This window comes from Ailuropoda melanoleuca, chromosome 16 (assembly GCF_002007445.2).
Source record: "Ailuropoda melanoleuca isolate Jingjing chromosome 16, ASM200744v2, whole genome shotgun sequence".
Lineage (NCBI taxonomy): Eukaryota > Metazoa > Chordata > Mammalia > Carnivora > Ursidae > Ailuropoda > Ailuropoda melanoleuca.
Genome location: NC_048233.1, coordinates 33,172,889 through 33,199,692, shown reverse-complemented (window position 1 = coordinate 33,199,692; position 26,804 = coordinate 33,172,889). Strand labels below are relative to the sequence as shown.

The window sequence follows — 26,804 nt, the reverse complement described above, 5'->3', positions numbered from 1 at the left end:
CTCTCTCTCTCTCTCAAATAAATAAATAAAATCTTAAAAAAAAAAAAAAAGATTTGTGTTTGCCTAGGTCTGGGAGATTGAAGAGTACACGTTGAGGCAGAAAATTGTATTACTATATAATTTCAATGGATAATTTTTATGGAAGAATTTAATTAGGGAGTCATTTTCCTTGAGCCTTCATTTTCCATTTCCATTTTCTACTGCTGTAAGGTTTGAGAGCAGGAGATGGAATAACCAGATTAGTTATGTCCTTCCTGGAACAAAGGTGCACTGTAGGTGTTGAGTATAAATAAATTGGGGATTTGTTGAAAGAGCTGCGATTACCTCTGTATTTAAAAGATGGAGGTCTCTGTTTGAGCAGATTTGTTGTGAGGCTTAATTGAATGTGAAAGCTCTTGAATCTGAAAAGGACTCTGTTAGCTGTTACCACCGCCACTGAGCCTATCTCTAGTATGGAAATGCAAGACTTAAAAAATACATAACCATGCCTGGTAGGGGATAAAGACTTCAGATTGAGTCCTGGATTTTACTGGTCTGCATACATTTTTTTTTTCTCTGCTTTATCAGCCATTTAAATTAAGATATACTGCTTGGGAGCGCCTGGGTGGCTCAGTTCGTTAAGCGACTGCCTTCTGCTCCGGGTGTGATCCCAGGATCCTGGGATCAAGCCCCTGCTCGGCAGGGAGCCTGCTTCTCCCTCTCCCTCTGCCTGCTTCTCCCCCTGCTTGTGCTCTCTCTCTCTCTCTGTCAGATAAATAAATAAAATCTTAAGAAAAAAAAAAGATATACTGGGCTTGAAAATGGTGTCCATGTGAAGGTACACCAAATTATAATACAACTTTTTCTATTGATTTTAATATTCTGACTTTGCAGGTTTTTATGCAGTAGTATACAGAATTATTTAGGCAGCATCTTATTTATTTATTTTTTAAAGATTTTGTTTGTTCATTTGAGAGACAGCGAGCACAAGCAGGGGGAGAGGCAGAGGGAGAAGCACCCTCTACTGATCAGGGAGCCTGATGCAGGGCTTGATCTCAGGCCCCTGTGATCATGACCTGAGCTGTAGGCAGACGCTGAACTGACTGAGCCACCCAGGGTCCTTAGGCAGCGTTTAAAAAACCGTCTGTGTCCCACCCTGTTCTCAGATTCTGATTTAATAGCTCTTGTATGGGGTTCTCTGGGTGATTTTGCTGTGTAGCCTGGGTTTGAGATCCTCTGACCAGAACTGTTTTTTGTTTTTTTTTTTTTTTTTTTTTTTTTTTTTTTTTTTAAAGATTTTATTTTTTTTTTTATTCGATAGAGATAGAGACAGCCAGCGAGAGAGGGAACACAAGCAGGGGGAGTGGGAGAGGAAGAGGCAGGCTCATAGCAGAGGAGCCTGATGTGGGGCTCGATCCCATAACGCCGGGACCACGCCCTGAGCTGAAGGCAGACGCTTAACCGCTGTGCCACCCAGGCGCCCCCTCTGACCAGAACTGTTGACATTTGTGAGAGATATGATGAGAAATTTTTTTTTTAAGATTTTATTTATTTATTTGAGAGAGAGAGAGAGCAAGAGTGAGAGCACAAGCAGAAGGAGTAGCAGAGGGAGAGGGAGAAGCAGACTCCCCGCTGAGCAGGGAACCCCATGTGGGGCTTGATCCCAGGACTCCGTGATCATGACCTGAGCCAAAGGCAGATGCTTAACCAACTGAGCCACCCAGGTGCCCCCAGAAATCTTTGCAAGTATGAAATTTCATAGACCTTTTGCTGTAAGAACAGTAACATAATTGAATTTATAGCAAGAGAAAACAAAGTTACATGGCGAGGGGACATGAGGTGACCTGGTTTAGTGACTCACCCTGATTTCATACATATTTGCTTTAGTATCCAGGCCTCACTGCAGTGAATTTCAAACTAAACTATTGTTTTGAAAAGTACTAACAATGAAAAACGTACCTTTTGTAAGGATGAGGTGTTATGGCTGTTGTTACGAGCTCTGACCTGCAATCTAAGAGGAAAGACTACACTTAATCCTCCATTTTAGCTTGTGTAATATATCAGAATGAAGAAACGAAGATAATGTATGTACATAATGAAGCTGAGCCATGGATATCAGCGTGTTTTCTTATCTTTTCACCATACAACTAGCTTGGATTGAAGATTGATTTAAAAGCCTTCAAAGAGCTTCTCTTCCTTTTCTGTCAGCATTTGTGGCATTTTAATTTTGCTCTAGGATAAGCAAATATTTTGTTTGGCTGAAATGGATTTTATTTTAGGGGGATATGTGTAGTACACAAAGGAAAATTTCAGAAGTATTCCCATATTTTCTGTGTCATCTGAGGAGGGAATTTTAATATATTTGGAGAGTTCCTGACTAGGAAATGGTTTTTCAGTCTGTACTATATTCTACCTAGCGGTTTTAAAGTTCTACTTAAAATAATGGTACCTTGAATAAGGGAGAAGTTCCCCAAACTCCTCAAGTTACCTTAGCCAGATTGAATTCGCAGAATTGGATTTGCAGTTTCGTTGCTATAAAATAGAACAGTAAGTTATTATGTTATTAAGTAAATTCCTTGTTAGTTTTAAACCGAAATACTCACATAGGACTCTTTATTTCTGTCTTACTCTGTTAGGTGTAAAGATTTCTCTCTGTGTTACTGGAATCCCTATTGGATGCTGCCCTCTGATGTTTGTGGAATGAACTGCTTTTGGGAAGCGGCTTTTAGGTAGGCACCTAAATTCAATTGGTAGATCAGTGTAGGTAAGATTAGATAGTACATAGTAAATTTTTGACTGTAATAGGACACAAAAATGTTTCTTTTCATGTAATTTAATATTGTCTTAGAAGCAAATGAATCATTTTCTGATTGGGTTTTCTATTTCTCCTATTTTGTAGTTGTTATAACTAAATTTTAGTATATACTGTGTATAAAATGCTCTAACTTGTTTTTAGGTGTTATTAAGGTAAACTGTTGTTCTTAGGAGCAATTATGATATAATTTTTTTTTAAAGATTTTATTTATTTATTTGACAGAGATAGAGACAGCCAGCGAGAGAGGGAACACAAGCAGGGGGAGTGGGAGAGGAAGAAGCAGGCTCACAGCAGAGGAGCCTGACGTGGGGCTCGATCCCATAACACCAGGATCACGCCCTGAGCCGAAGGCAGACGCTTAACCGCTGTGCCACCCAGGCGCCCCTATGATATAATTTTAGGTAACTGGGTGATAAAGTATTAAACAGGTGATAAAGTTAGACTTCCCTTGACATTTACAAACATATATGGCATTTAAAGCTGCTGAAAAAAACATTTTGTAGGTTAATGGGGACAATTGGGGCAGGATTATGTTGGTTATTATCAGAGAAATTGAATATTGAGGAATGAGAAGATAAAAATAAGTGTTTAATGAAGGAGCAAGTATTGACATGACATTGTTTATTGAGCTTGTATGTTGTTCAGTAGTTTGGCTTTGTGCATGGCTCTGGATAATGAAGGCCTTGGATTCTGCTCTCACCTTCAGTGAAAGAAGTGTTGATAGGAATGGGCTATCAGACCGTCTCCATGACATAGTGGTAGGGGATACTGAGGCAATAGCCTGAAATGCCCTTCCTAAGAGTAAAATTTCTTTGAGAGCCACCTATTTTTACTGTCTTTATGATTAATTTAAATTTTAATTCTACTTATTCTATTTGCTGGGCACAGTGCCAGGGGCTTAGAACCCGACTCTGAGTCTAGTTAATGTGGCTCCATCCTTTTGGGGCTTGCATTCTGGAGGAGCTTCACACTAGTAAACCTGAGATAAAGAGAGAGGGTGACAAGTTATAGCTGTGATGATGGGAAAAACAAGTGAGTCATCTTAAGGTGGGATCATCTTAAGGCATCAGGGAAGGCTTCCTGGTGGGAGTGACTGCATGAAGAACATGGAAATTAGGCTCAAGAACAGGAGGTAAAGCATTTTAGGTGGGAAGAACTACATTCTTTATATATATTAGTAGTATATATTTTTATGTTCTTGTATTCCTGATACATTATACATTCCATGAACAACTGGGAAAGAATAACTGAAATCCGTTATTATATCTAATTGCTATGGAAAAAATTGGGTGATTGAAATTTTAATACGAGCTAGTTAAATCAGATTATTCAAACTTCTAAAAAATAAGTTTTTGAAGATAATGTTATCCTTCAGCTTGTTCTTAAATTTGGAGAATTGGAGCTCTGTATTTTTCATTCTTATGAAAGATTGCTGATGAATAGAGTATTAACAGCCACCACTTTGCTATTTCCAGCCTTGTGACATAAATCTACTCACTCTGAAAGCTGGGTAAGCTTGAAAACTGTATACCCTGATTTATACAACTCAGGTCCTTTTGTAAGTTACAACATGAGTAATAATCTTCCCTCCCTCTCTACTGAGTGCAAGCATACCCCAGGGAAGTTGATCTAGTTTGAATCCTGGAGCCCCTGCTTATTATTTCTCTTGTTTTGGCTTCTCCAGCTCATTATTTTCCTAATGTTTCCAAGTATTCCTTGGAAAGAATTACATGTGGATGGATGGATACATAATGTTGTAAACTCTTGTGCTAGTTACTTTTCTAAATTTGAGATTTTAAAAGTTAAACTTTCCGTTTACACTCTCTACTTGTAATGTTAAATCCACAGTATATATCTGTAACCATTTTCTTAAATGTATCAAATCATTATGTAAAATCTCTCAAGTTTAGTTTCTTTCTTAGAACTTAGGATCCCTCATGTTTACTCTGGTGGAACATGGAGACAAGCCAGGATGCCATACAATTGCCATATCATTCTCACGCTACCTTACAGTATTAACTCTAAGTAGCACCTCAGTTTTGCTTAACTGTAAGAGCTTGTCTGCCCACCTGGTAAAGCTGCTTTGAAATTCACAATTATTAACAACCTTAAGTCCACATTTTGCCAGGCACCAGTGGGCCCTTAGCTGGCACTGTTTTCCTCCCAGGCCTGCCCCAGCTTTCCCAGTTGGAATTCTTTATAACGTGTGACTTTTATTTTGATCAAAGCTTATCTGGGGGATTATTTCCTCCCAATTAATGTACACAGTGAACATAAAATAACATAGAAAAGAAAAACTGCTTTTGATGTGCGTCAGCTTTTAGTAATTTGTATCTGCATTTACTAAGTCATTTCCTGACCAGTCTTTGCGTCCCAGCAGCTTTTCAGAATCCTCACACCTCTCCTTTTTTTTCTGTTCTTGAAACAAAACCAAACACAAAATTTCTACAACAGCTTGCACTCAACCCTTTTTTCCTTCAAGCGTTCTTTGTTTACTCTGTTTCTCTTTACCAGCAAGACTTCTAAGAGTATCTACTGACTTTAGGCCCTTAAACAACAACAAAAGACCTTTCCTCCTCAACCTGCCTGAGCAGCGCTGGCTCTCTGACTAACCCCCCTCTCCTACTGTGAAGTCACCTCTGACCTCTGAATTGTTCTTTTGGGGCCCAATCTCACTTTTTTTGGTCCCTTTGACACTGGTTACCACTTCCTCTTTCTTTCAACTCTGTCAGTCTCTGGCTCTTAAGACCAGGGTCTCAGCTACTTGATCTCTCTGCTTCTGGACCCCTCTCCCTGTCCCGACTCCTGGATATTAATGTTCCTTAGGACCCTGTTCTTTTCTCTCCGCACTCCCTGGATAGTCACAGGATAATCTTTTTTCCATTCATTCATTCATTTTGGGTTTTTGTTTTTTTTTTAAGATTTTACTTATTTGAGAGAGAGGGAAAGAACGGGCACAAGCAGGGGGAGTGGCAGAGGGAGAGGGAGAAGCAGGTTTCCTGCACAGTAGGGAGCCCGACACAGGACTCAGTCCCAGGACCCTGGGATCATGACCTAAGCCAAAGGCAGACGCTTAACCTACTGAACCACCCAGGTGCTCCTGGGATAATCTTTTTAACTGATACCTCTATTCCAGAGCTCTTTTCTGAGCTCTAGAACTGTGTTTCCAGCTGCATTTTGGTCATTTTTTACCTTGCTGATTTAGATGCTGTAGATTCTCTTGTTTAAACTTGAGTTCATGATGTGGCTTCTCACACCTTCCCTCATCTGTGTTTTGTGTCCTGGTTTATGACCGACTTTCTTCATGTCGGTCCGCAGTGACTCTTCTCCCCAGCTCCTATTATACTGTTGCTCCTGATAGCCTCTTGCTTCCTATTCCCTTAGTTATTGTGCTCGTCACTTCTTATCCAGTGATTTCCCTTCCTTACCACTGCTTCTTCCTTCTCAGTATCCTCTTTGTCACTGTACTTACTCATCTATTGTGGCTGTGAATCTTCCAGACTGTTGGCTTTGCAGATAGATAACCATGTGTTGTTCATCATTCAAGCCCCTTGCCGAGCAAGGTGCTTGGCAACCAGTAAATCACTAATGATTTTCCCCAGCACTTCCAGACTACTTTTGATGTTTGTATAGTGAGCTTCCTTAACAATCTTTTTTTTTTTTCTACTGAAGTGGTTACCATGCTTTCCCATTAAATCTTTTAAAATTCCATCTTTTTGCAATTGGCTGTAAATTGTATGCGGTCAGGATTGTGGCTTTCTTGCTTATCCCCAGTGTGTAGCATATGAAAGAAGTTCAAATATTCATTAAAGAGAATGAATTGTATTACTAAGTTGAGTTCTAAAAATGATACGGATTTAAGTCTGCACCAGCATTGTGTGAATGTATAGGTGTTACAATGACCTTAGCATTGTTGGGAATTATAATTTTAGCATTTGTTAGAGTAAAATGGTAGAGTACTACTGATTTATAGTTTTGTTGATTATTTGCTGAATGTATTTCTACATTTCTTGAGCTTCTTAATCTTTTGTTCTATATATTTTCTGTATTGATATTTACCTCTTGAGGTTTTAATGCTTATTTTATGATCTCTTAATATAATATATTCTGTGTTTGCCATTGATTACAGGTATCTTCCTAGTTTCATTTTTTGTTTTACTTATTAAGCAATCTCTTGCTGGTTTTTTTTGTTTTTTGTTTTTTTTAAATAAGCTCTAGGCCCAACATGGGGCTTGAACTCACAACTCCAAGATCAAGAGTTGCATGCTTACTGACTGAACCAGCTAGGTGCCTCTAAGCAATCTCTTAATTTTAGTATTATTATTTAAAAATTCTCTCTTAATGTACTAATTTTTTGCAACTTGAGGTTTTAAAATATTTAATATTTATGATGGGAATTTATTTTCGGTTTATGGCATCTGTAGTTCTAGGTGAATTTAATGTTATGTGTATTACTTTGAGTGGCCCCTGCTAGTTTTTAGAGCTATATTTCTACAGATTATTTAAAAATATTTTTTAGCAATTAGTACTTACATTCTGTGTTAAGTTTTTAGATTTTCTTTTTTATGCTATATGTAAGACCCTGAAGATTTTGGGTCTTTTGGAAAATATTTGGTCTTTGGACTTTTTGGAAAATATTTCTTTAAATCCATTGGGACTTTTCTCTTATTCACGCTGTGATTAAAATATAGCACATTTTTTACGGACAAGATTATATAATTCAAGATTTATATCATTTTGGGACCAAAATTACTTGAATGGCTGCTTCCCTATATCTTATTAGAAGGTTTTAGTTATTCCTTCCTCTAGTGGTGGAAGTATTGTGTTTTGTTTCAGAAGTGCTTATATACAAGTATTTATTTTTTTTATTTTTGTTTTTTAAAGATTTTATTCATTCATTTGACAGAGAGTACAAGAAGGGGCAGTGGCAGGGAGAGGGAGAAGCAGGCTCCCACTGATTAAAGAGCCCAACTCGAGGCTCGATCCCAGGATCCTGGGATCATGACCTGAGCCGAAGGCAGGCTCCCAACTGACTGAGCCACCCAGGTGCCCATATACAACTCTTTGAAGTAGTTTTTTGTTTCTTACCTAGTATGATAATTCAACACTTTTTTTTTAATAGAAGTAAAACATTTTGTTTTTAAGCTATACAGTAAGGAAATTGCTATTAATGTTTCTGAACATAGTTTTCCATTTTGTTTAACTGCAAGTTTTTAAAGATGGTTCATAGCAGTTACTTTTTAGTTGAGGTAATTGTTATCAGAAATTTAATTTGGTTTGACTTTGCATATGTCATTATAATGCTAATTCTTGGCCTAAATATTATTAAACATTGTTTTCTTTTATAAAGAGAACACTAGGCTGAAAGAACACCCTGAAAGCTTTTTGTGCTGTCTAAATAGAAAAAGAAGACACATTATTATGATTCCTTCATAGCAGAAATGTTACTTAAGTCTATTCCTAAGTTTTAGAAATCTGTTAACAATGTTTGTATTAGAATTTATTGTCTAAAATACTCTTAAGTATTAATTTTTTTTTTCTGATTTCCCCTCTGAACTTTTTGCTTTGGTAAGTTTCAAATCTGCAGAGGTTACAAGACTAGGATAGTGAGCACACTCACTACCTGCTGTTCACTAGGTATTGACCTATTATGAATGTTTTGCCACTTTCTCTTTTTGGCTGAATCATCTGAGAGATAGCTGCAGTCATTATGATATATGTCTAAATATTCAGCATGTATCACCTCACAACAGAAACATTCTCCAATATAATCATAATAAAACTGTCAGAGTTATTTAACACTGGCAGAATATATGTTCATATTTCCTTAGTTTTCTTTTAATGAACTTTACATTACTCCCCTCCCCCTTCAGGACCCAGTCAAGGATCATACAATACATTCAGCTGTGAGATCTACTTAGTCTCCTTCCCTGTAGAACAGTTCCTCAGACTTTTTTTGCGGGGGTTGTGGGGTTGTTGTGGTATCTTTCATGACATGATATTTTTGTTTGTTTTTGCAGAATGTTCCTTTATTTGGATTTGCCTGTCTTTCCATTATTAGACTCCGGATTTTGGTCAGGAATACTGCATAGGTGGTACTGTGCTCTTCTTTGGGCATGCTCTCAGGAAGGTTCTGTCATACGTTTAACACTGGTTAACTTTGATCACGTGGTTCAGGTGGTGATATCACATTTCTGTATATAACACTACCTTTATCCCCTTTGTAATGTGTGGGGATGACACCTTGATACTCTCTGGTTGTAGCATTCATTATTCTTGTTGAAATCAACGGTTACGGTGGTGATTGCAAAATAGCGATTTTTGTAATTCTGTCTTTCCTTCTACATTATTGGCTGATATTTGTTTTTAAAGAAGGGTTTTCCCCTTTCCCCCAGCCCCTTTATTTAGTATCTTTTTAGACTTACGGATTCATTGTCTTTTATATGTTAGCATTCATTACTGTCATAATTCCTATTGATCTCAGGTTATGCCATATTTAGCCTTGGAAGCACTCAGGTATTACCTTTGAATTATCTGTAGAATTCCTTCTAGTCATATATCTGTAGAAAAATAGGTTTGACTTAAAAATGACTTTTTGGAAAATATTTCTTTAAATCCATTGGAACTTTTCTCTTATTCACGCTGTGATTAAAATATAGCACATTTTTATGGGCAAGATTATATCATTCAAGATTTATATAATTTTGGGACCAAAATTACTTGAATGGCTGCTTCCCTATATCTTATTAGAAGGTTTTAGTTATTCCTTCCTCTAGTGGTGGAAGATTACTTTAGATTTTTTTGAGTTGTAATTATTTCCTGTTCTTGAGGTCTAGGGACAAGGTGGTAGGCAGTGACACCTTTAAAGTATGGTTTGTTTTATCATTTTAGGTGTTAGAGTCTGTACTGTATATAATGCTTTTGCTAAAAAGGGACATATAACCAAAAGCAAATGCAATGTAGTTGATAATACTCCTTCCATAGAAATTGGTAGAAGGAGCTGGCAGTGTGTCTAAAACAAGTCTTGCTGAAATGCCTGGGAGGAGTCAGACCTGGTACTGATTTTAGAGGGATTTTTTTTTTTTTAACTCTGAAGAACAATTTCACTTATTTCTTAAGAAGGTTTTATGATACTTGTCTTTGTGTGTAGAGAATTCTGTGCAAAACAGCACATCGTGGCTTACTTTTTAAATCTCTGGGCTTTTAGCTTTGAGGCAGGATCTAGTTAAGCAATCCAAGCCTATTGCCAATTCTAAAGTCTTGGTGTGGAGGCATTTACCTGAAAGATGAGATAATTTAGAGCTCTGTGAAATTGTGTGTCTTGATTGCCTTGTCTTTCTTTTGCTTTTATCACTGTGGCTTCCACTCCTTTGTGATGAACCAAGTGCGTATCACCTTGCTCTAGGTATAGAGGGCGTGGATAGTCTCCCCTCAGATAGGGTTTCAGTGTTATAAACTGAGGGCCTCAACAGAAAAGAGGGGAACAGATAGAGGGTGCTGCCAAGGGAGGGAGGTACTACTTCTTTTTAATTGCTGTCAGTGGAAAAGAACAGAGCTTTAACAAGACTTAAGCTATTGCTAACACCATCTATGTGAAGGAAGTGGCACAGCAAGTGGGTGGGGAAAGGATAAACTGTGTTAACTCTGAAACAAATGATGTTTGCACAGTTGGATAGCCATGTGCAAAATTAGGCAATTGTTCCCTACTTCAAACTATTCATAAAATTTATTCCTGGGAGATTAATATAAATTTTAAAGACAAAGTATTGTATCTTAATGATAACCTTGATGAAGAATGAGATATCACCACCATTTCTGATATAGTAAATAATGCTTCTTGCAAGAATAGCACTTTATATGTGACTTCATCATTCAATACCATTAACAAAGTGGTGTAATAATATTTAACTTTATGAATTATCTGGGGGAGGTTTCTTTTTCTTAAAAACAGTTTGATTGTTTCAAAGAACCTCGTTTATAGAATCATTGGCCCATTAGCCTGAAGAAAGGGTTAGTTACCAGGGTATTGAATTTAAGTTTCATCCTTCCAGTAGAGGGATCAGGGAGGAAATGATCCCTGTGTTTTTTAGAAGATAAGTATTTGGGCTCAGGGGCTTTTCAGCTCCCCTGCTGAAGGCTGACAGTTACCAGTACTCACATAAGTGAGAAATGTCCCATGTTCAAGAAGTGAACCTGTTTTCAGGCCTTAGGAACCCAGTCAGACCAGAAAAGCATCAGTTTCAGACAGCTATCTTAATATTATCTCCAGGCTCATAGCAAAACAGACTCGTTAATAGGAAGGGATAGATCCACAGTAAAAGCGGGAACACATTATATATATTCAGACTTGATTTTTTATATCCTATTATTATAAAATAATTACACGTTTAATGTTAAAACATTAAGATGTATGAATTTGGCATTCAGGTATGTTTTATATAGTCAATTGTTTGTATTTAATGTTATTCCTTAGTATAATTATATTTTCTGATATCCTGGTTAGTTGAGGGACTACCCATGACCAAGAACAAGATTTTCCCCAGGAAATAGTTTCTGTTTCACTTTAACCTATGGACGTGTGAATACTCAAGATTCCGAAGTCCTATGTTAAGGAATATAACTACAGTTGACTTTAACTTGCAAATATAAGGAAAATGATTAATTACTCATTTCCACTGTTGCAAATATCAGTAATGTATACATACAACTGTTACAGTTAAATAATATAATTTCTAACCATTATACATTTTACAGAAAGGATCTCTGTAAGCAAGAATTGAGTTAAAGTCAAACTTTGTTTTTAGTTTAGAATGTGTGTACTTTATAATACCTTAACGTGTTATTAGTTTTGTTTTATGTTGTCTTCCATTCTTCTATTCCTTTAGCTGTCAGTTCCAAAACGATTATTTTATGCCATAATTACAGGTGAGATCTGAATTTAATATTATAAGTAGGTCATTTTGTTTAATAACAATGTAGTCACACATAATTCTGTTCTTTATATGCTAATGAATTATTATTAGTTCACTATTAAGATGCAAGAGTTTTGAAAGTTTCCTTAGGCCCAGTGCTCTGCACTGCTACTCTGTATTAGAAGTAGGGTCTGACATAGTCTAAGCCAATAACTTGGGTTTAGGGAATCTTTCCTTCCAAAATCCCATACTGATGTTTAACTAGTATGTTTTAGAACACCTCAGAAATTTTTACTTTTCACTGATTACTTGGTGAATCAACTGAATGTTTATTGGTGAAAAAAGTTATATGAAGGAAACTTTTTCCTATAATTAGTATGGTTGAAGAATGGGTATAATACTGAAATATTTATGGATGAATTTGTGTCTGGGTTTGCTTCATAATGATCTGTTGGTTAGTGAAGGGGATGTAGAGAGGGTTTTTGATGAAATAATATCTTTGGATGGTTATAGCAGTTAGGAGATGGGTACACGGGGATTTATTGTATTTTCTCTACTTCAATATGTTTTTGAGATTTTTTTAAATAAAAAAGCTAAAAAATAATTGAATGGAAGACCTTCAATTGGTGATGCTCCCTTTGTTATTTGGGGAGTTCCTGGAGAGAAGCCCTAATGTATCCAGTCTGGTAATGAATTAACTTTTTTCCTGTGCAGAATGGTGCTACTTACGTGCTATTCTTGGGAGAATTGAGAAAGTAGTAATTTTTTTTTGGTTCCTAGTGAGAAACATTGGCTGAGAAAGTCTGGTTGAGGATATAGAAATATATAATTGATTCAACATTGTACTGTTTTGTAATTTGATATTTCTTTGCTTTGAACTTCAGTTTTTGAACATGGTCAAAATACCATGTTGTTAACATGTTACCCTGTACTAAAACTGTTGGAAAATATGATTTTTCTTTTCTATTAGGTATAGTCTGAATGTGCAGCCCATTCAGAGAATGCACCTCGCTGTGGTTGCCTGTGGTGAAAGACTGGAAGAAACTGTAACCATGTTGAAGTCAGCTATCATTTTCAGCATCAGACCTCTTCAGTTCCATATTTTTGCTGAAGATCAACTACATGATAGTTTTAAAGGCATAGTAAGTATTTGAGACTTTGTTAAGACTGTAGAGGTGAATATTTAATGGTATAGTCATAGAATGTTGTTTTATTCCTTCATTGAACAAAAATATTTACTCAGTAACTGCCCACCTAGAGTTGGGCTGCCATTCCATCTAAGAGTTGAGATCTAGGGTGTAAGAGGAAGGTTTGGTTTTGAAAAGAAGTAGGTTGCTTAAAGTCCTTTGCCAAGCATGGAGGTTTTATTTCACTGGCTATAGCTCCAGGATGATTTGACCTGAAAGTCCTATGACTTAATTTTATTCCCGTCCTTGGCTTGGGAGTGCCTCAAACAAAGTGTGCGCAAAGATTTTAATTCTGTTTTCAGGGGTGGGAGCTCTTGACTGACAATATGGAAGGAAGTGGCTTTTTGTTTTGATAAGAAAGTTCTTTTGGTTTTGTATTAGTTACAATCAGTTTGGCTATATTGGCAGTGGCTTAAACAAGATAGAAGTTTATTTCTCTCTTACACGAGAGTAGGCAGTCTGTGGTAAATGGTAGCTCCATGTCTTCAGGGACTCTGGTTTCTGTCTTGTGGCTGAGCCATTTTAACATAAGACTTCTCATTCATGGTCCAAGATGGCTACTCACTCTTCAGCCCTCACACTCATATTTTAACCAACACAAGGGGAAAAGAGTGAAGAAGGCCAATCCCTTCCTACCCACTATGAATATTTTTCAGAAATTGCATATGACATTCTTGCCAGTATCTCATTGGCCTGGGAACTTAGTCATGTAACCATAGCGTTATAGCTGTTGTGAGGGTTAAAAATATACTCTTTAATCAGGACAGCCATATAACCTCCTTAAAAAAATATATATATATATATATTACTATGCAAGAAGAGTAGAACAGATAGATACGGGGTAAGAACGTATAAGAAAAAGAAAATTCACCTGAAATCTCACTACCTTGTGTTCTGAGACAGTGATAAAGACGATAATTGTGATTACTCTCCTCCCCACTATCTCTGTTTATCTCTCTATGTACTAAATTAAGTTTTCAAACTGATTTGGTTTTTGTGCTTGGCTTATGTGTAGGAAACATGTAGAACATAGTCCCTATGTAGAAAAACATGTATTTGATGTTTTCTTAAGTTAAAGTAGTTCAAAATATTGAGTGAAAAATACTACCTGTGACCTCAAGTCTTTTAGTTTTCTAACAAAACCTTTGATTCCAAGAGGTATAAAACTTGACTTACTGTTCTAAAATATTTCTAGCGTCCGTATTTTTTTTTAAAGGTTTTATTTTTAAGTAATCACTATACCCAACATGGGGCTCAAACTTAAACCCTGAGATCAAGAGTCGCATGCTGCACCAACTAAGCCAGCCAGATGCTCTGGTCTCTGTATTTTTGATATGTGCTATTGTGATCTTGATCTCTTTGTCTGGATTGTTTTCTAAAATATTAACCGAGGAATTACTCTTATCTTAATAGTTCAGAGAATAGCAACAGATTGCTATGGAACTGTGGAAACCTTTTGAAGTGTAATTAAAAAATGAAATAATTGTTTCATCTTATATGCAGCCTCAGTGTTTTGTTCAAATCTGGCTGAGGGATTGCTTGCATAATATATACTGTATTTTTAAAAAAAGATGTATTTATTTAGTTATTTGAGTGGGGTGGGGCAGAGAGAATCCTCAAGCAGACTCCCAGCTGAGTGCGGAGCCTGTTGAGGGGCTCAGCCCCACAACCCATGAGATCACGACCCAAGCTGAAACCAAGAGTCAGATGCCCAACTGACTGAGCCACCCAGGTGTCCCAATATATACTGTATTTTTAAACTTCGTTTTTAACTATTACAGTCAATTCTGAGAATGTTTGGTTTTGTTTTTGATGAAAGTATCAAATACTAGTAGAACATGCTTTTACTGCAAAAAAGGTGACTAAATATTAGAATGTTAAGGAAAAAATGACTAAGCTTTCCTTTTGAAGTTGATATTGAAAGTATCTTTAAGTGATTTATAAGTTGTGCAGGGAAAATAAAATGCTAGTGTTTTAAACCAATTTATAGAGACATCAAAGCAGAATGGTGGAGTTAAAAATATTCCCTTAAACTATGTTGGAAGGCATTAATGTTTTTAAAAATTACTTGAACACAGTCATAATTAAAAAAGAGCATCTTCAGCCTATTACATAAACTACTTAGTTTTTCTTCCCTATGTATTGTTTTTAAAAATAGTTTATTATTTTTTAATTTTTATATTACTAATTTATTTTTAATTTTTATTTTATTTATTTATTTAGAGAGTGATTGCAAACTGGTGGGCAGGGGCAAAGGGAGAGTGAGAGAGAGAATCTAAAGCAAACTCTGTATGCAGCACAGAGCCCAACGTGGGGCTTGATCTCATTGCCCTGAGATCGTGACCTGAGCCAAATTAAGAGTCGGACGCTTAACTGACTGAGCCACCCAGGTGCCCCATCCCCCTGTATATTGTGAATGCTCTGTAGGAAACTAGAATTGACAATTCTGTTGAGAGATAATATTTAAACTGAATTTGAAACAATTTAGTGTCTTGAAATGTATGAAAACTAAACATGTTCATTATAGATTTTCAGATCTTTTTGCTTTTTATAATGATTTTTTTCAAAAATTGGCATTGATATGTGTTTATCAGTGTATTTTATTATCAGGAATATCCACGTGTATTAAAAATACATGGACAAATATTTTCTGACCAGTTTCATATTGGTCTGACTTTAAGTGTATAATAGATACTATTATATATACTTTGGTAATAAAACTATGGCTTAATTTTTTTGAGTTGAATCTGTTTAGGAATTCGTAGGATTTGTACATCAGGTAACGGTGAAGTAGATGGACAACATGCAAGGCTGTCAACTTTCTCATTTTTTGATGGTGAACTTTCATTGTGCCTCTGATCTCTATGGTGGAGTCTTTCTGGAATATTACTATGATTTTAAGATTATGAATGAAAACAAATGGTGGGAAAGAAGAATCTGAGTTTCTCTTAACTGTGTACAGCATAATATATCCTAATTTTTAGCTTTTTAAAATAATCTATTGGTTTATGATTTTACAAAGAAAATGGAAAGTGAAATAATCTAAACTAAGGCTTTTTCTTTTATTTTTTTAGCTTGATAGCTGGTCATTTCTGCAGACATTTAATTATTCATTATACCCAATAACTTTTCCAAGTGAAAATGCAGCGGAGTGGAAAAAGCTTTTTAAACCATGTGCTTCCCAGAGATTATTCTTGCCAGTAAGTTTTTTCTTGAGTTTTTTTTTTTTTTTCCTTATTTTGCTTTTACACACGAGTTAATGAAGAGATACATATAAATGAGTTAAATAAACATACACATGTAGATTTTCCCTTGGAACATTAGTAAAAAAATCCAATGGAACAAATAAAAGCTACAAAGAAAACATTTGTTAAAAATGAAAAATATAAGTAATTTCTGTGGAAATATTATTTCTTACATTTTAATTTATTCAGGTGCTGTAAACTGTTTTATTTCTAAGAAGGAATAGAGATCATCCGATCTTACTGGAGCCAGACCTGTTGCCCGCAGAAGTGCAGTGGCAATATCACCTTCTTGTTGCTCACTGCATTTATAATTTGGGGAGTGAAGTAGATTGTATCATTAAATAGCCATTTCTGTCTTATACCAAGCCATGTTACCCTTTCCAGATTATATTTTAACACAGACACAAATTTAAAGCATGTGAACTCAAAGGGAAATGGGAACCATTTATTCAGTGGAACTATTTTTTGGTGGTGTTCTCTGGTGATAAATGCCGATCATTTTTTTTTTTTTAAATATTTATTTGACAGCACAAGCAGGGGGAGCTACAGGCAGAGGGAGAGGGAGAGGGAGAAGCAGGCTCCCCACTGAACAGGGTGCCGGATGTGGGGCTTGATCCCAGGACCCTGGGATCCTGACCTAAACCGAAGGCAGATGCTTAACCTACTGAGCCACTCAGGCGCCCCAGATCATTTTTTTTTAAATCTAAAAATATTCAGAAGCAAGTTTACCTCTTCATTTTGAGTTGATCTCATCCACATCTATGGTAGTAGAAATACTGAATTTAAGAAGCTCACAAGTTTGTGGAAAGTGTATGAATTATGGGGGAAGAAACTTTAGTTATATTATTCTTAAGTGGAGCAAAGCAATTCTTAGCATATTAAGATATAATTTACTGAATCCAGATCATCAGTAAGATTTAAAGTTATAATTTTGATCACTGAGTCTGCCTAACCAGTAACTTTGTTGCCATGCATAAAAAATTTGGATCTTAGGATCTTTCTCAGTCTCTGCTTCCATTGTAAGAGGCACAAAAATAAGGGATTAAGATAGAAAAACAAAAAAGCGCAACAAGTTTTAGGTATTTCATGTAGACTTTATAAGTTTAAAACAAAATTTTTATGTTGAATCAGCTCCAGAATCTGTACTGAAGTTCTATATAGGAAGGAATGGAACAGATGTGTTTCTTGTTTTCATAGAGCTTATTGTCTGATGTGGGAGACAGGGATTAAACAAGTACAATATGACATTCAATAAACAAGTATATTACTGAAAAAACAATACATGATAGAAGCCTAAGGTTACTGTCATTTCTCTTTCATTTTGTTCTGCATTATTAACCAGTATAATTGTTGGTGTTGTGATAGGAAATTTTCCAGATCATTTAATAATATAATCTGGTTAAATTTCTAAATGGAATTCGAAACACTGAAATAAAATACTTGAAACCTGTCAGATTGTCCTATTTCACTGTTCTGCATCTTTTCAACAAGATTTAACTAAATTGATGCTTTATTTTTCTAAGGGTTTTTTTTTTTTTTTAACTGAGTTTCTGTTCTTTGAAATAGATTGATGAAAACAACTACTGTAAGCTCTACCAACTCCTTCCTCCGAAAGGGACCATAGAAAGAATGCTGCCATGGTTATTATTTAACATTATGTCTGATCTCCAGTTGACAGTGCTCCCAACAGTGAACAGTGTTTTCCAAGTCAGCTAACAATATAGTAACCTCTAAACACACATTATTTCATGGTACAGAAACATCATGTTGATAAAAAAACAATGCCCTGTACTCTTCTTCCCCCAGAAGAGAGATAGACATACAGATGTATACAAATACCCTTTCACTGGGGTCTTTGAACAAGTCAGTCTTCCCTACTCAGGCTCTAGTCAAACCACACTTTTTTCCCCAACTTGTTATTAAATCAGCTGGTGAGGAGAATGGGCAATTGCAGCTTTGTATCTGTTCATTAAGGTGATGGCTTAACCTTAGCAGAAGGATGAGGCAACAGTTTTGAAAAGGAGCAGAACAAGGACCAAACTCTGCTCTTTGTATTCTTACCTAAAAAGATTTAGGTTAATCTAATAGTTGAGTTCTACTGATACGCTGATACATGTAGTAAATTTAAATTTGCAGGAGTTGGATTCTAAATTTTATGGGTAAGACACAAATAAAAAGTTTTCCTTGAAAAATCCCTGTAGAAGACACATTTAGCATCTCTCAGAAAGTAATGTAGCCAGTCCTTCTTTCAAGACACCTCGCTAAGTATGTGCACATTTACTTTGATTTGTTGGAAGACAACACAAAAATAAAACAGCATGGATTCCAGAGCTAGGTGGTCTGGAATTACTCAGTTACTAGTTCCAGTTTTGGAATTACTCAATTACTAGTTGAGACCAAAATGGTAAAAAAAGGTGCCCACCATTAGTGTTATAGGCCAAAGGAACTAATTCAGAAGATCTTCATTTGTATTGGTTTATTTCTGTATTTGTTTTAGGAAATTAAGACACAGGATATAAATTCAGCTAAGTTAATGTTATTTTCCATTATGAAAAACATTCTCTCCCTAATCTTTGAGAATATTGCTTTTATTTTATTTATTTCTCCAGTTGTTAGTAGTTAACTTTTTGTTCTGATTTGTTTTTATAGCTTTTGTTCTCTGAAAGTTAATATAAAGATTAGCATAGTATCTCTATATATACTGTTATAAAAAATGACAGATTTAGGAAAGATCACTTTAAAAAATTAATGTAAATTAGCTTGTCTTATAGGTATTTCTTTTATAACTAAAGCTTTTATGTTTTATATTAAATAAATAGAATTATAATTAATGTTTCAAATATCTCTTCTCATAGTTAATCCTGAAAGAAGTTGACTCATTATTGTACGTCGATACTGACATCCTTTTTTTACGGCCTGTTGATGATATTTGGTCTTTACTAAAGAAATTTAATTCCACACAAATTGCTGCAATGGCGCCAGAACATGAAGAGCCTCGAATAGGCTGGTATAATCGCTTTGCCAGACATCCATATTATGGAAAAACTGGAGTAAACTCTGGAGTTATGTTGATGAACATGACTAGAATGAGAAGGAAGTATTTCAAGGTAAGTCACTGATACAGGTAGTTGGTTAACAGTTTTCTATTTTCCTTCCACAAATTGTTTGGTTTCCAACTTAGTTTTGTTTTATTAAGAACTAGCTTAAATTCCGAATTTTCCCACTTATTTAGAATAATTGAAGGAAAGTGTGTCCTTAGTATTCTGTTTATTGGAGCTATAGTAGATTAAGCCAGATGTCCTTACAGTGAAGTAAAATAACAATGCATTAAGTAGTGAATGTCATCTTTCTAGATTGTTACTCTAGGTAATGGTTGTCATTCTGTAGTTGTGCAACTGTAAAACATCTTGGGAGTGACACAGAGATATGAAGAGCTTAAGGCTCTGGAGGCCAGGTTTAAAACTCTAGGGCCTTGAGTGAGTTTTGAACATCTCTGGGCTTCAGTTGTTTCGTCTGTGAGATGAGGATGGTAGATGACATTCCTTACACCATAGGATTTAAGGATTGAATTAGAACAGTGACTAACACATTATAAATGTGAGCTGTTTTGGGCTATCGGAAGTTAATTTAAAAAAAAAAATTCTTGGGGCGCCTGGGTGGCTCAGTCGGTTAAGCATCTGCCTTCAGCTCAGGTCATGATCTTGGTGTCTTGGGATCCAGCCCTGTGTTGGGTTCCCTGCTCAGCGGGGAACCTGCTTCTCCCTTTCCCTCTGCCCCTCCCTCCCACTGTGTGCTCCCTCCCCCTTTCCCACTCTCAAATAGATAAATCTTTTTTAAAAATTGCTTGTTTCTTATCTCTCAAATTGTGGGGTCAAATCTTTTTTAAAAATTGCTTGTTTCTTATCTCTCAAATTAGCCTATTTAGATTCTCTGTCCATTCTGAATATAGGAGTATGTTGTATGGTTTACCAATTTTATGTTGATGAGTTTTATGTCATTGTAGTTTGTGGGCACTGGAGTCAAACTGTCTTTATGTTTAACCTTGACACCTGTGCATTTATTTAACCACTAGCTGGTTAACTTTAAATGTCAATTCTCTCAACTGAAAAATAGATAATAAATGGACTTATGTAGGTTGTCAGTTTAAAGAAGATTCTTTTGAAATACTTAGTACATTTCTTCAACAAATGGTGCTGGGAAAGCTGGACCACTTTCTCACACTATACACAAAAATAAACTCAAAATGGATTAAAGATCTAAATGGGAGACCTGAAACCATAAAAATCCTAGAAGAGAGCACAGGCAGTAATTTCTGACATCAGCCGTAGCAACATTTTTCTGGATAAGTCTCCTGAAGCAAGGAAGACAAAAGCAAAAATAAACTATTGGGACTACATCAAAATAAAAAGCTTCTGCACACAAAGGAAACCATCAACAAAACTAAAAGACAACCTACTGAATGGGAGAAGATATTTGCAAATGACATATATAATAAAGGGTTAGTATCCAAAATACACACATACATACATACATACATAAAGGGTTAGTGTCCAAAATACATAAAAAGCTTATACAACTCAACCCCCAAAAAACAAATAATACAAATAAAAAATGGGCAGAAGACATAAACAGATATTATTCCAAAGAAGATACCCAGATGGCCAACAGACACATGAAAAGATGCTCAGCATCACTCGTTATCAGGGAAATGCAAATCAAAACTACAGCAATACCACTTCATACCTGTCAGAATGGCTAAAATCAAAAATACAAGGAACAAGTGTTGGTGAGGATGTGGAGAAAAGGAACCCTTGTCCAGTGTTGGTGGGAATGCAAACTGGTGCAGCCACTATGGAAAACAGTATGATGTTCCTCAAAAAAATTAAAAATAGAATTACAGTGTGATACAGTGATTCCACTATTGAATATTTTCCCAAAGAATACAAAGACATTAATTCAAAAAGATAGATGAACCCCTATATTTATTGCAACATTATTTACAATAGCCATAAAACTATGGAAGCAAGCAACCCAAGTGTCCGTTGATAAATGAATGGATAAAGAAGATGTGTATATACACACATATACACCTACACACAGTGGAATATTACCCAACCATAAAAAGGAATGGCATCTTGCCATTTGCAATAACATGGATGGATCTAGAGAGTATAATGCTAAGTGAAATAAGTCAGAGAAAGACAAATACCATATGATTTCACTCATATATGGAATTTAAGAAATGAAACAAATGAACAAAAGGAAACCAAGAAACAGACTCTTGACTAGAGAGAACAAACTGATGGTTACCAGAGGGGAGGTGGGTGGGGAGATGGGTGGAATAGGTGATGGGGATTAAAGAGCACACTTATGATGAGCACTGAGTAATGTATAGAATTGCTGAATTGCTATATTGAATGCTTGAAACTAATATAACGTATGATAATTATACTGGAATTAAAATGAAAAATGAAAATGCTTGGTGCAGAGCATGGCGCATAGTAAGCACTTAAATGTTAGCTAAATATAGTGACTTCTGAAATACCCATACAGACTTGCAGTTTGTCCCTTTACATCTGGTTGGGCTATGTTAAACATTAAGGAATATTATGTCTTATATGAGAAAGTATGTATATATATGTATGCATATATATTTGTCAGATATTTTCCTTATGGATTCTGGTAGACCAGACTTTACACCATTATTTATTACTCCTTTTTGTGTGTCTTATTTAAATCTTGGCCTCATTTAGAGTTTTTCCTTGATTCATCTTTGGTGTAGGCAACACAACTGCTTGCAACCATGCCCACACCTCAACATTTCAGTCTTAGGACTGTTTGTAGCCATCATTCTTATTTTCTGTACATCTAGTAAACCTAGTTTGGTTTTTTGTTTGTTTGTTTGTTTGTTTGTTTGTTTTGTTGTTGTTGTTCTTAGCCTTCTCATTTTCCGAACCTTTTCGAAATCTTGATTTCATTTCAGTTTTGTCTCCCACAGTGAATGCTTTAACAGGGTTAGTGTAACCTGTGCTCTTGCTTAATGGTGAACATTTCTTCAACTACCCAATTTGTTAATACAGCTTGAGTTTTAAAATTTCATGTACCGTAAAGTTGTACTAAATAAAACAGGCATAATACCATGAGTTCCTCTTGTTCTGTTAACCTATGCACAGTAATATTGTACCAGAAGATGGTGCTGTAAGATTACCTGCTAAGGAATAATATGGCTTCTCAGTAACTCTTCATTTGAAATTCATAGAATTCTGATAAGTTTACTATTGCAAAGAACCTTAGAGATAATTTAGTATAACACCATTTTTTAAACATTTCAAAATTACAACTCTGTAGTTCAAATCTGTGATTGTCTTTTACTTATTTAAATGTCACTCCTCTAAATACTTCATTTTCTTTCTCCTCTCTTTTTTTTTTTTTTTTCTTTTTTGGGTCATGGCATGTTCAGAAATCAACTAGAGCTGTAGATATGGGAGTTAAAATCATTTGTAAACTTTCAAACTCTGTTTTCATCTGTGTATAATAAACTTAATGAAGGAGACTGTGAGAGGCATGATTGTACATTAATTCAATAGGTGCAATATACTTCACACCTACTATCCCTGTGCTCCAAAACAATCCTGTTCTTGCCCAGTGGGAACAACACAGATTTGCTTTGTTTTCAAATATTACTATATTTATGATTGCTAAGATGTTTCTGTAAAAGTTATTTTTGATTCCTTTTTTCATATGTTTTTCTCTGTTTCTCCTGATTGTTTTCCAGACTGTATCTGTAGCCAACATTGCCTTGTTTTTTCCTACTAATTCTACAGTTTCTGGCTCTAGTGATATAACTGATTATTTATGGTAACTTTCTAAACCGCTGCCTACACATCTGTGAATGTTGCCCCATGGTTCTTATTGCATGAAAAGCTATAAGACTACCCATTTAAGATAATGGCCATATTTTAAACTCTTAATTTGCTTTGCTGTTACCCGGTCCCTACCATTCATGACTGTTTATTTCCAAACTGATGTATTATGGTTATATACATTAAAAGTCAAGTAAAAATTCTACTTTTTTGTTGTTTCTCATTATGCTTTGTAGATATTGATAGAATAGTGGTTAAGCTATTGCTTTGTATTTTGTGTTATGATTATATTTGCAGTATTGAATCCCTATTAGGATATTTCTTAACCTTTTTCTACTTATTAGGGAAAACCAAAGAATGTAAATAAGGCACTTAAAAATTTTTTTTTTGTTTTTATTTACTTTTTAAGTACACTCAACATGGGGTTCAAAGCCACAACCCTGAGATCAAGAGTCACATGCTCTACTGACTAAGCCAGCCAGGCACCCCAAATAAGGCATCTTGAGAATCCTTTTCTTGTATATTTGCTGTACTCTGTTCACATCCTGCCATATATTACTTTGTAAAGTAATCTTTGTTTTCTCCACCTACTGAGGGCAGAATGTGTGTTTTGTACAACTTTGTATTGGGAATATTTAGAATGGGGTATGACATAAAGTGGCAACTTAATAATTACTGGCAGAGGATAGATGAAAGTTTTAGAAACTGGGCTATTAGTGAGTTATTAAAAAATGTTGGAAGAGAACATTTCCATGTCTGTGAAGTAGACATGATGGTTATTTTTACATATTTGCAAAATGTATGTGGAGGACTTTTATTCTATTACATACATAGCTTATGAGAACGGAGTATCAATGAACATCTTACTAATAACAAGGGTAGAACTTTTCAGAGATTAGTGCAGTAACTGATCTTTGGGAATTGATGAGTTCCCAGTTTCTAGCACTGTTGGATCATGCTATGAATAGCCATCTATCAGTTTTCTATTTATATGTAAGATAGACTCATAATGATAATAAGTATTTTCAAAAGCATACATTATTCTAAAATGAAATTAATATGTGCACATTGTGGTAGTAGGTCCGCTAAAATTAGTAAATTAGAACTACTTTTTTTTTTTTTTTAATTACAAAACAAGGGGCACCTGGCTGACTCAGAGGAGCATGTGACTCTTTGATATTGGGGTTGTGAGTTCAAGCTCCATGTTGGGATTACTTAAATGAATAAACTTGAAAAACATTTTAAAAATTGCAAAACAAACTCACGCTTATAAAAATTTAAGTAATTCATTGTATGTAGAATAAAAAGAAAAGTCTTCCCTTATATACCACTCTTCCCAGTTTCACTTCTTTGCACAAATATTATAAACTTCGCTATATATTTTTCAGACCCATTAAAAATGTGTTTTGAAACAGATATCTATGTACATAAGCACTTATAAAATCCTTTCATACATCTTCAGTTTGCCTTTTTATTTAGTAAATATATAATTGACTGATTTTTATGTCAGTACATAGTCTGTCACATTTTTAATGCTCATGAGATAGCAGAGAATGGATGATTTGGTTTTATTGTTCATGTGTACTAGTATGAGCATGTAGTTATATGGCTAGAAGTAACTCATATTTTAACTTATACTTTCCTGACTTATACTACCAGTGTGGAAAACTGTATTTTCAGTTAATTTCTGGCCATTTGTTTTCTACTTTGTGAATGGATGTTTTTCCCTACCCCATGACCATTTGTCTATTTTAAACATTTTTTTTTCTATAACCTGAACTCCTTTTATATGTAATGCTTCTTTTTTTTAGCAAAATTTTTTATTTAAATTGAATTTAGTTAACATATAATGTATTATTACTTTCAGGGGTAGAATTTAGTGATTCATCAGTTGGATGTAACACCTAGTGCTCATTACATCAAGTGCCCTCCTAAATGTCCATCACCCAGTTACTCCATCCCTCCATCCCTCTCCCCTCCAGCAACCTTCAGTTTGTTCCCTATGGTTAAGAGCCTCTTATGGTTTGTCTCCCTCTCTTTTTCCCCCCTCCAATATGTTCATCTGTTTTGTTTTGTAATTTTCACATATGACTGAAATCATATGGTATTTGTCTTTTTCTGACTTATTTCACTAGCATAATACCCTCTAGTTCCATCCAAATCATTGCAAATGGCAAGATTTCATTCTTTTTGATGGCTGAGTAATATTCCTCTCTCTCTCTCTCTCTCTCTCTCTCTCTCTCTCTCTCTCTCTCTGTGTGTGTGTATACCACATCTTCTTTATTCATTCATCTGTCGGTGGACATCTGGGCTCTTTCCATAGTTTAGTGTTGTGGCCATTGCTGCTGTAAACATTGGGGGGTGTGTGCCCCTTCGAATCACTTTTTGTATCCTTTGGGTAAATACCTAATAGTGCAGTTGCTGGATTGTAGAGTAATTCTATTTTTAACTTTTTGAGGAACCTCCATGCTGTTTTCCAGAGTGGCTGTACCAGTGTGCATTCCCACCAACAGTGTGAGAGGGCTTTCCCTTTCTTCACATCTTTGCCAACACCTGTTGTTTCCTGAGTTGTTAATTTTAGCCATTCTGACAGGTGTGAGGTGCTGTCTCATTGTGGTTTTGATTTGTATTTGCCTGATGTCAAGTGATGTTGAACATCTTTTCATGTGTCTGTTGGGCTTTTGGATGTCTTCTTTGGAGAAATGTCTGTTCATGTCTTCTGCCCATTTCTTGACTGGATTATTTGTTTNCATTTCTTGACTGGATTATTTGTTTTTTGGGTGTTGAGTTTGATAAGTTCTTTATACATTTTGGATACTAGCCCTTTATCTGATATGTCATTTGTGAGTATCTTCTCCCATTCCATAGGTTGCCTTTTAAAGGTTTTCTTGATTGTTTCCTTCATGGTGCAGAAGCTTTTTATCCTGATGTAGTCCCCGTGGTTCATTTTTGCTTTTGTTTCCCTTGCCGCTGGAGACATGCCTAGCAAGAAGTTGTGGCAGCTGAGGTCAAAGAGGTTGCTGCCTCTAGAATTTTGTTGGATTCCTGTCTCACATTTAGGTCTTTTATCCATTTTGAATTTATTTTTCTGGATGGTGTAAGAAAGTGGTCGGTTTCATTCTTCTGCGTGTGGCTGTCCAGCATTCCCAACATCATTTGTTGAAGAGACTCTCTGTTTGCATTGGATGTTCTTTCCTGCTCTGTCAAAGATTAGTTGACTATAGAATTGAGGGTCCATTTCTGGGTTCTGTCTTCTGTTCCATTGATCTAGGTGTCTGTTATCTGTGCCAGTACCCTACTGTCTTGATGACTAGAGCTTTGTCGTATAGCTTGAAGCCTGGCATTGTGATGCCTCCAGCTTTGATTTTCTTTTTCAGCATTTGGCTATTTGGGGTCTTTTGTGGTTCGATAAAAATTTTAGGATTGTTTGTTCTAGCTCTGAAAAATGCTGGTGGCATTTTGATAGGGATTGCTTTAAATGATTGCTTTGGGTAGTACAGACATTTTTAACAATGCTTGTTCTTTCTAGTCCATGAGCTTGGAATGTGTTTCCATTTCTTTGTGTCTTCCGCAGTTTCTTTCATCAGTGCCCCGTAGTGTTCAGAGTACAGATCTTTTATCTCTTTGGTTAGGTTTATTTCTAGGTATCTTATGGGTTTTGATGCACTTGTAAATGGGATTCATTCCTTGATTTTTCTCTCTGCTGCTTCATTGTTTGTGTATAGAAATGCAACAGACTTCTGTGCCTTGATATTATATCCTGCAAAACTGCTGAATTCCTCTGTCAGTTCTAGCAGTTTTTT

At 35.7% G+C, this 26,804-nt stretch overlaps 1 protein-coding gene across 1 annotated transcript in view; it reads left to right on the top strand.

Annotated features, from left to right (window-relative positions):
• GXYLT1 (glucoside xylosyltransferase 1) overlaps positions 1-26,804 on the top strand; it is a 58,109-nt gene that overhangs the window by 7,388 nt on the left and 23,917 nt on the right. The window contains exons 2-5 of the mRNA XM_034646033.1: positions 2,587-2,708; positions 12,677-12,848; positions 15,968-16,093; positions 18,994-19,245. Coding sequence (XP_034501924.1) covers positions 2,587-2,708; positions 12,677-12,848; positions 15,968-16,093; positions 18,994-19,245 — 672 coding nt within the window. The remainder of the gene's footprint in view (positions 1-2,586; positions 2,709-12,676; positions 12,849-15,967; positions 16,094-18,993; positions 19,246-26,804) is intronic.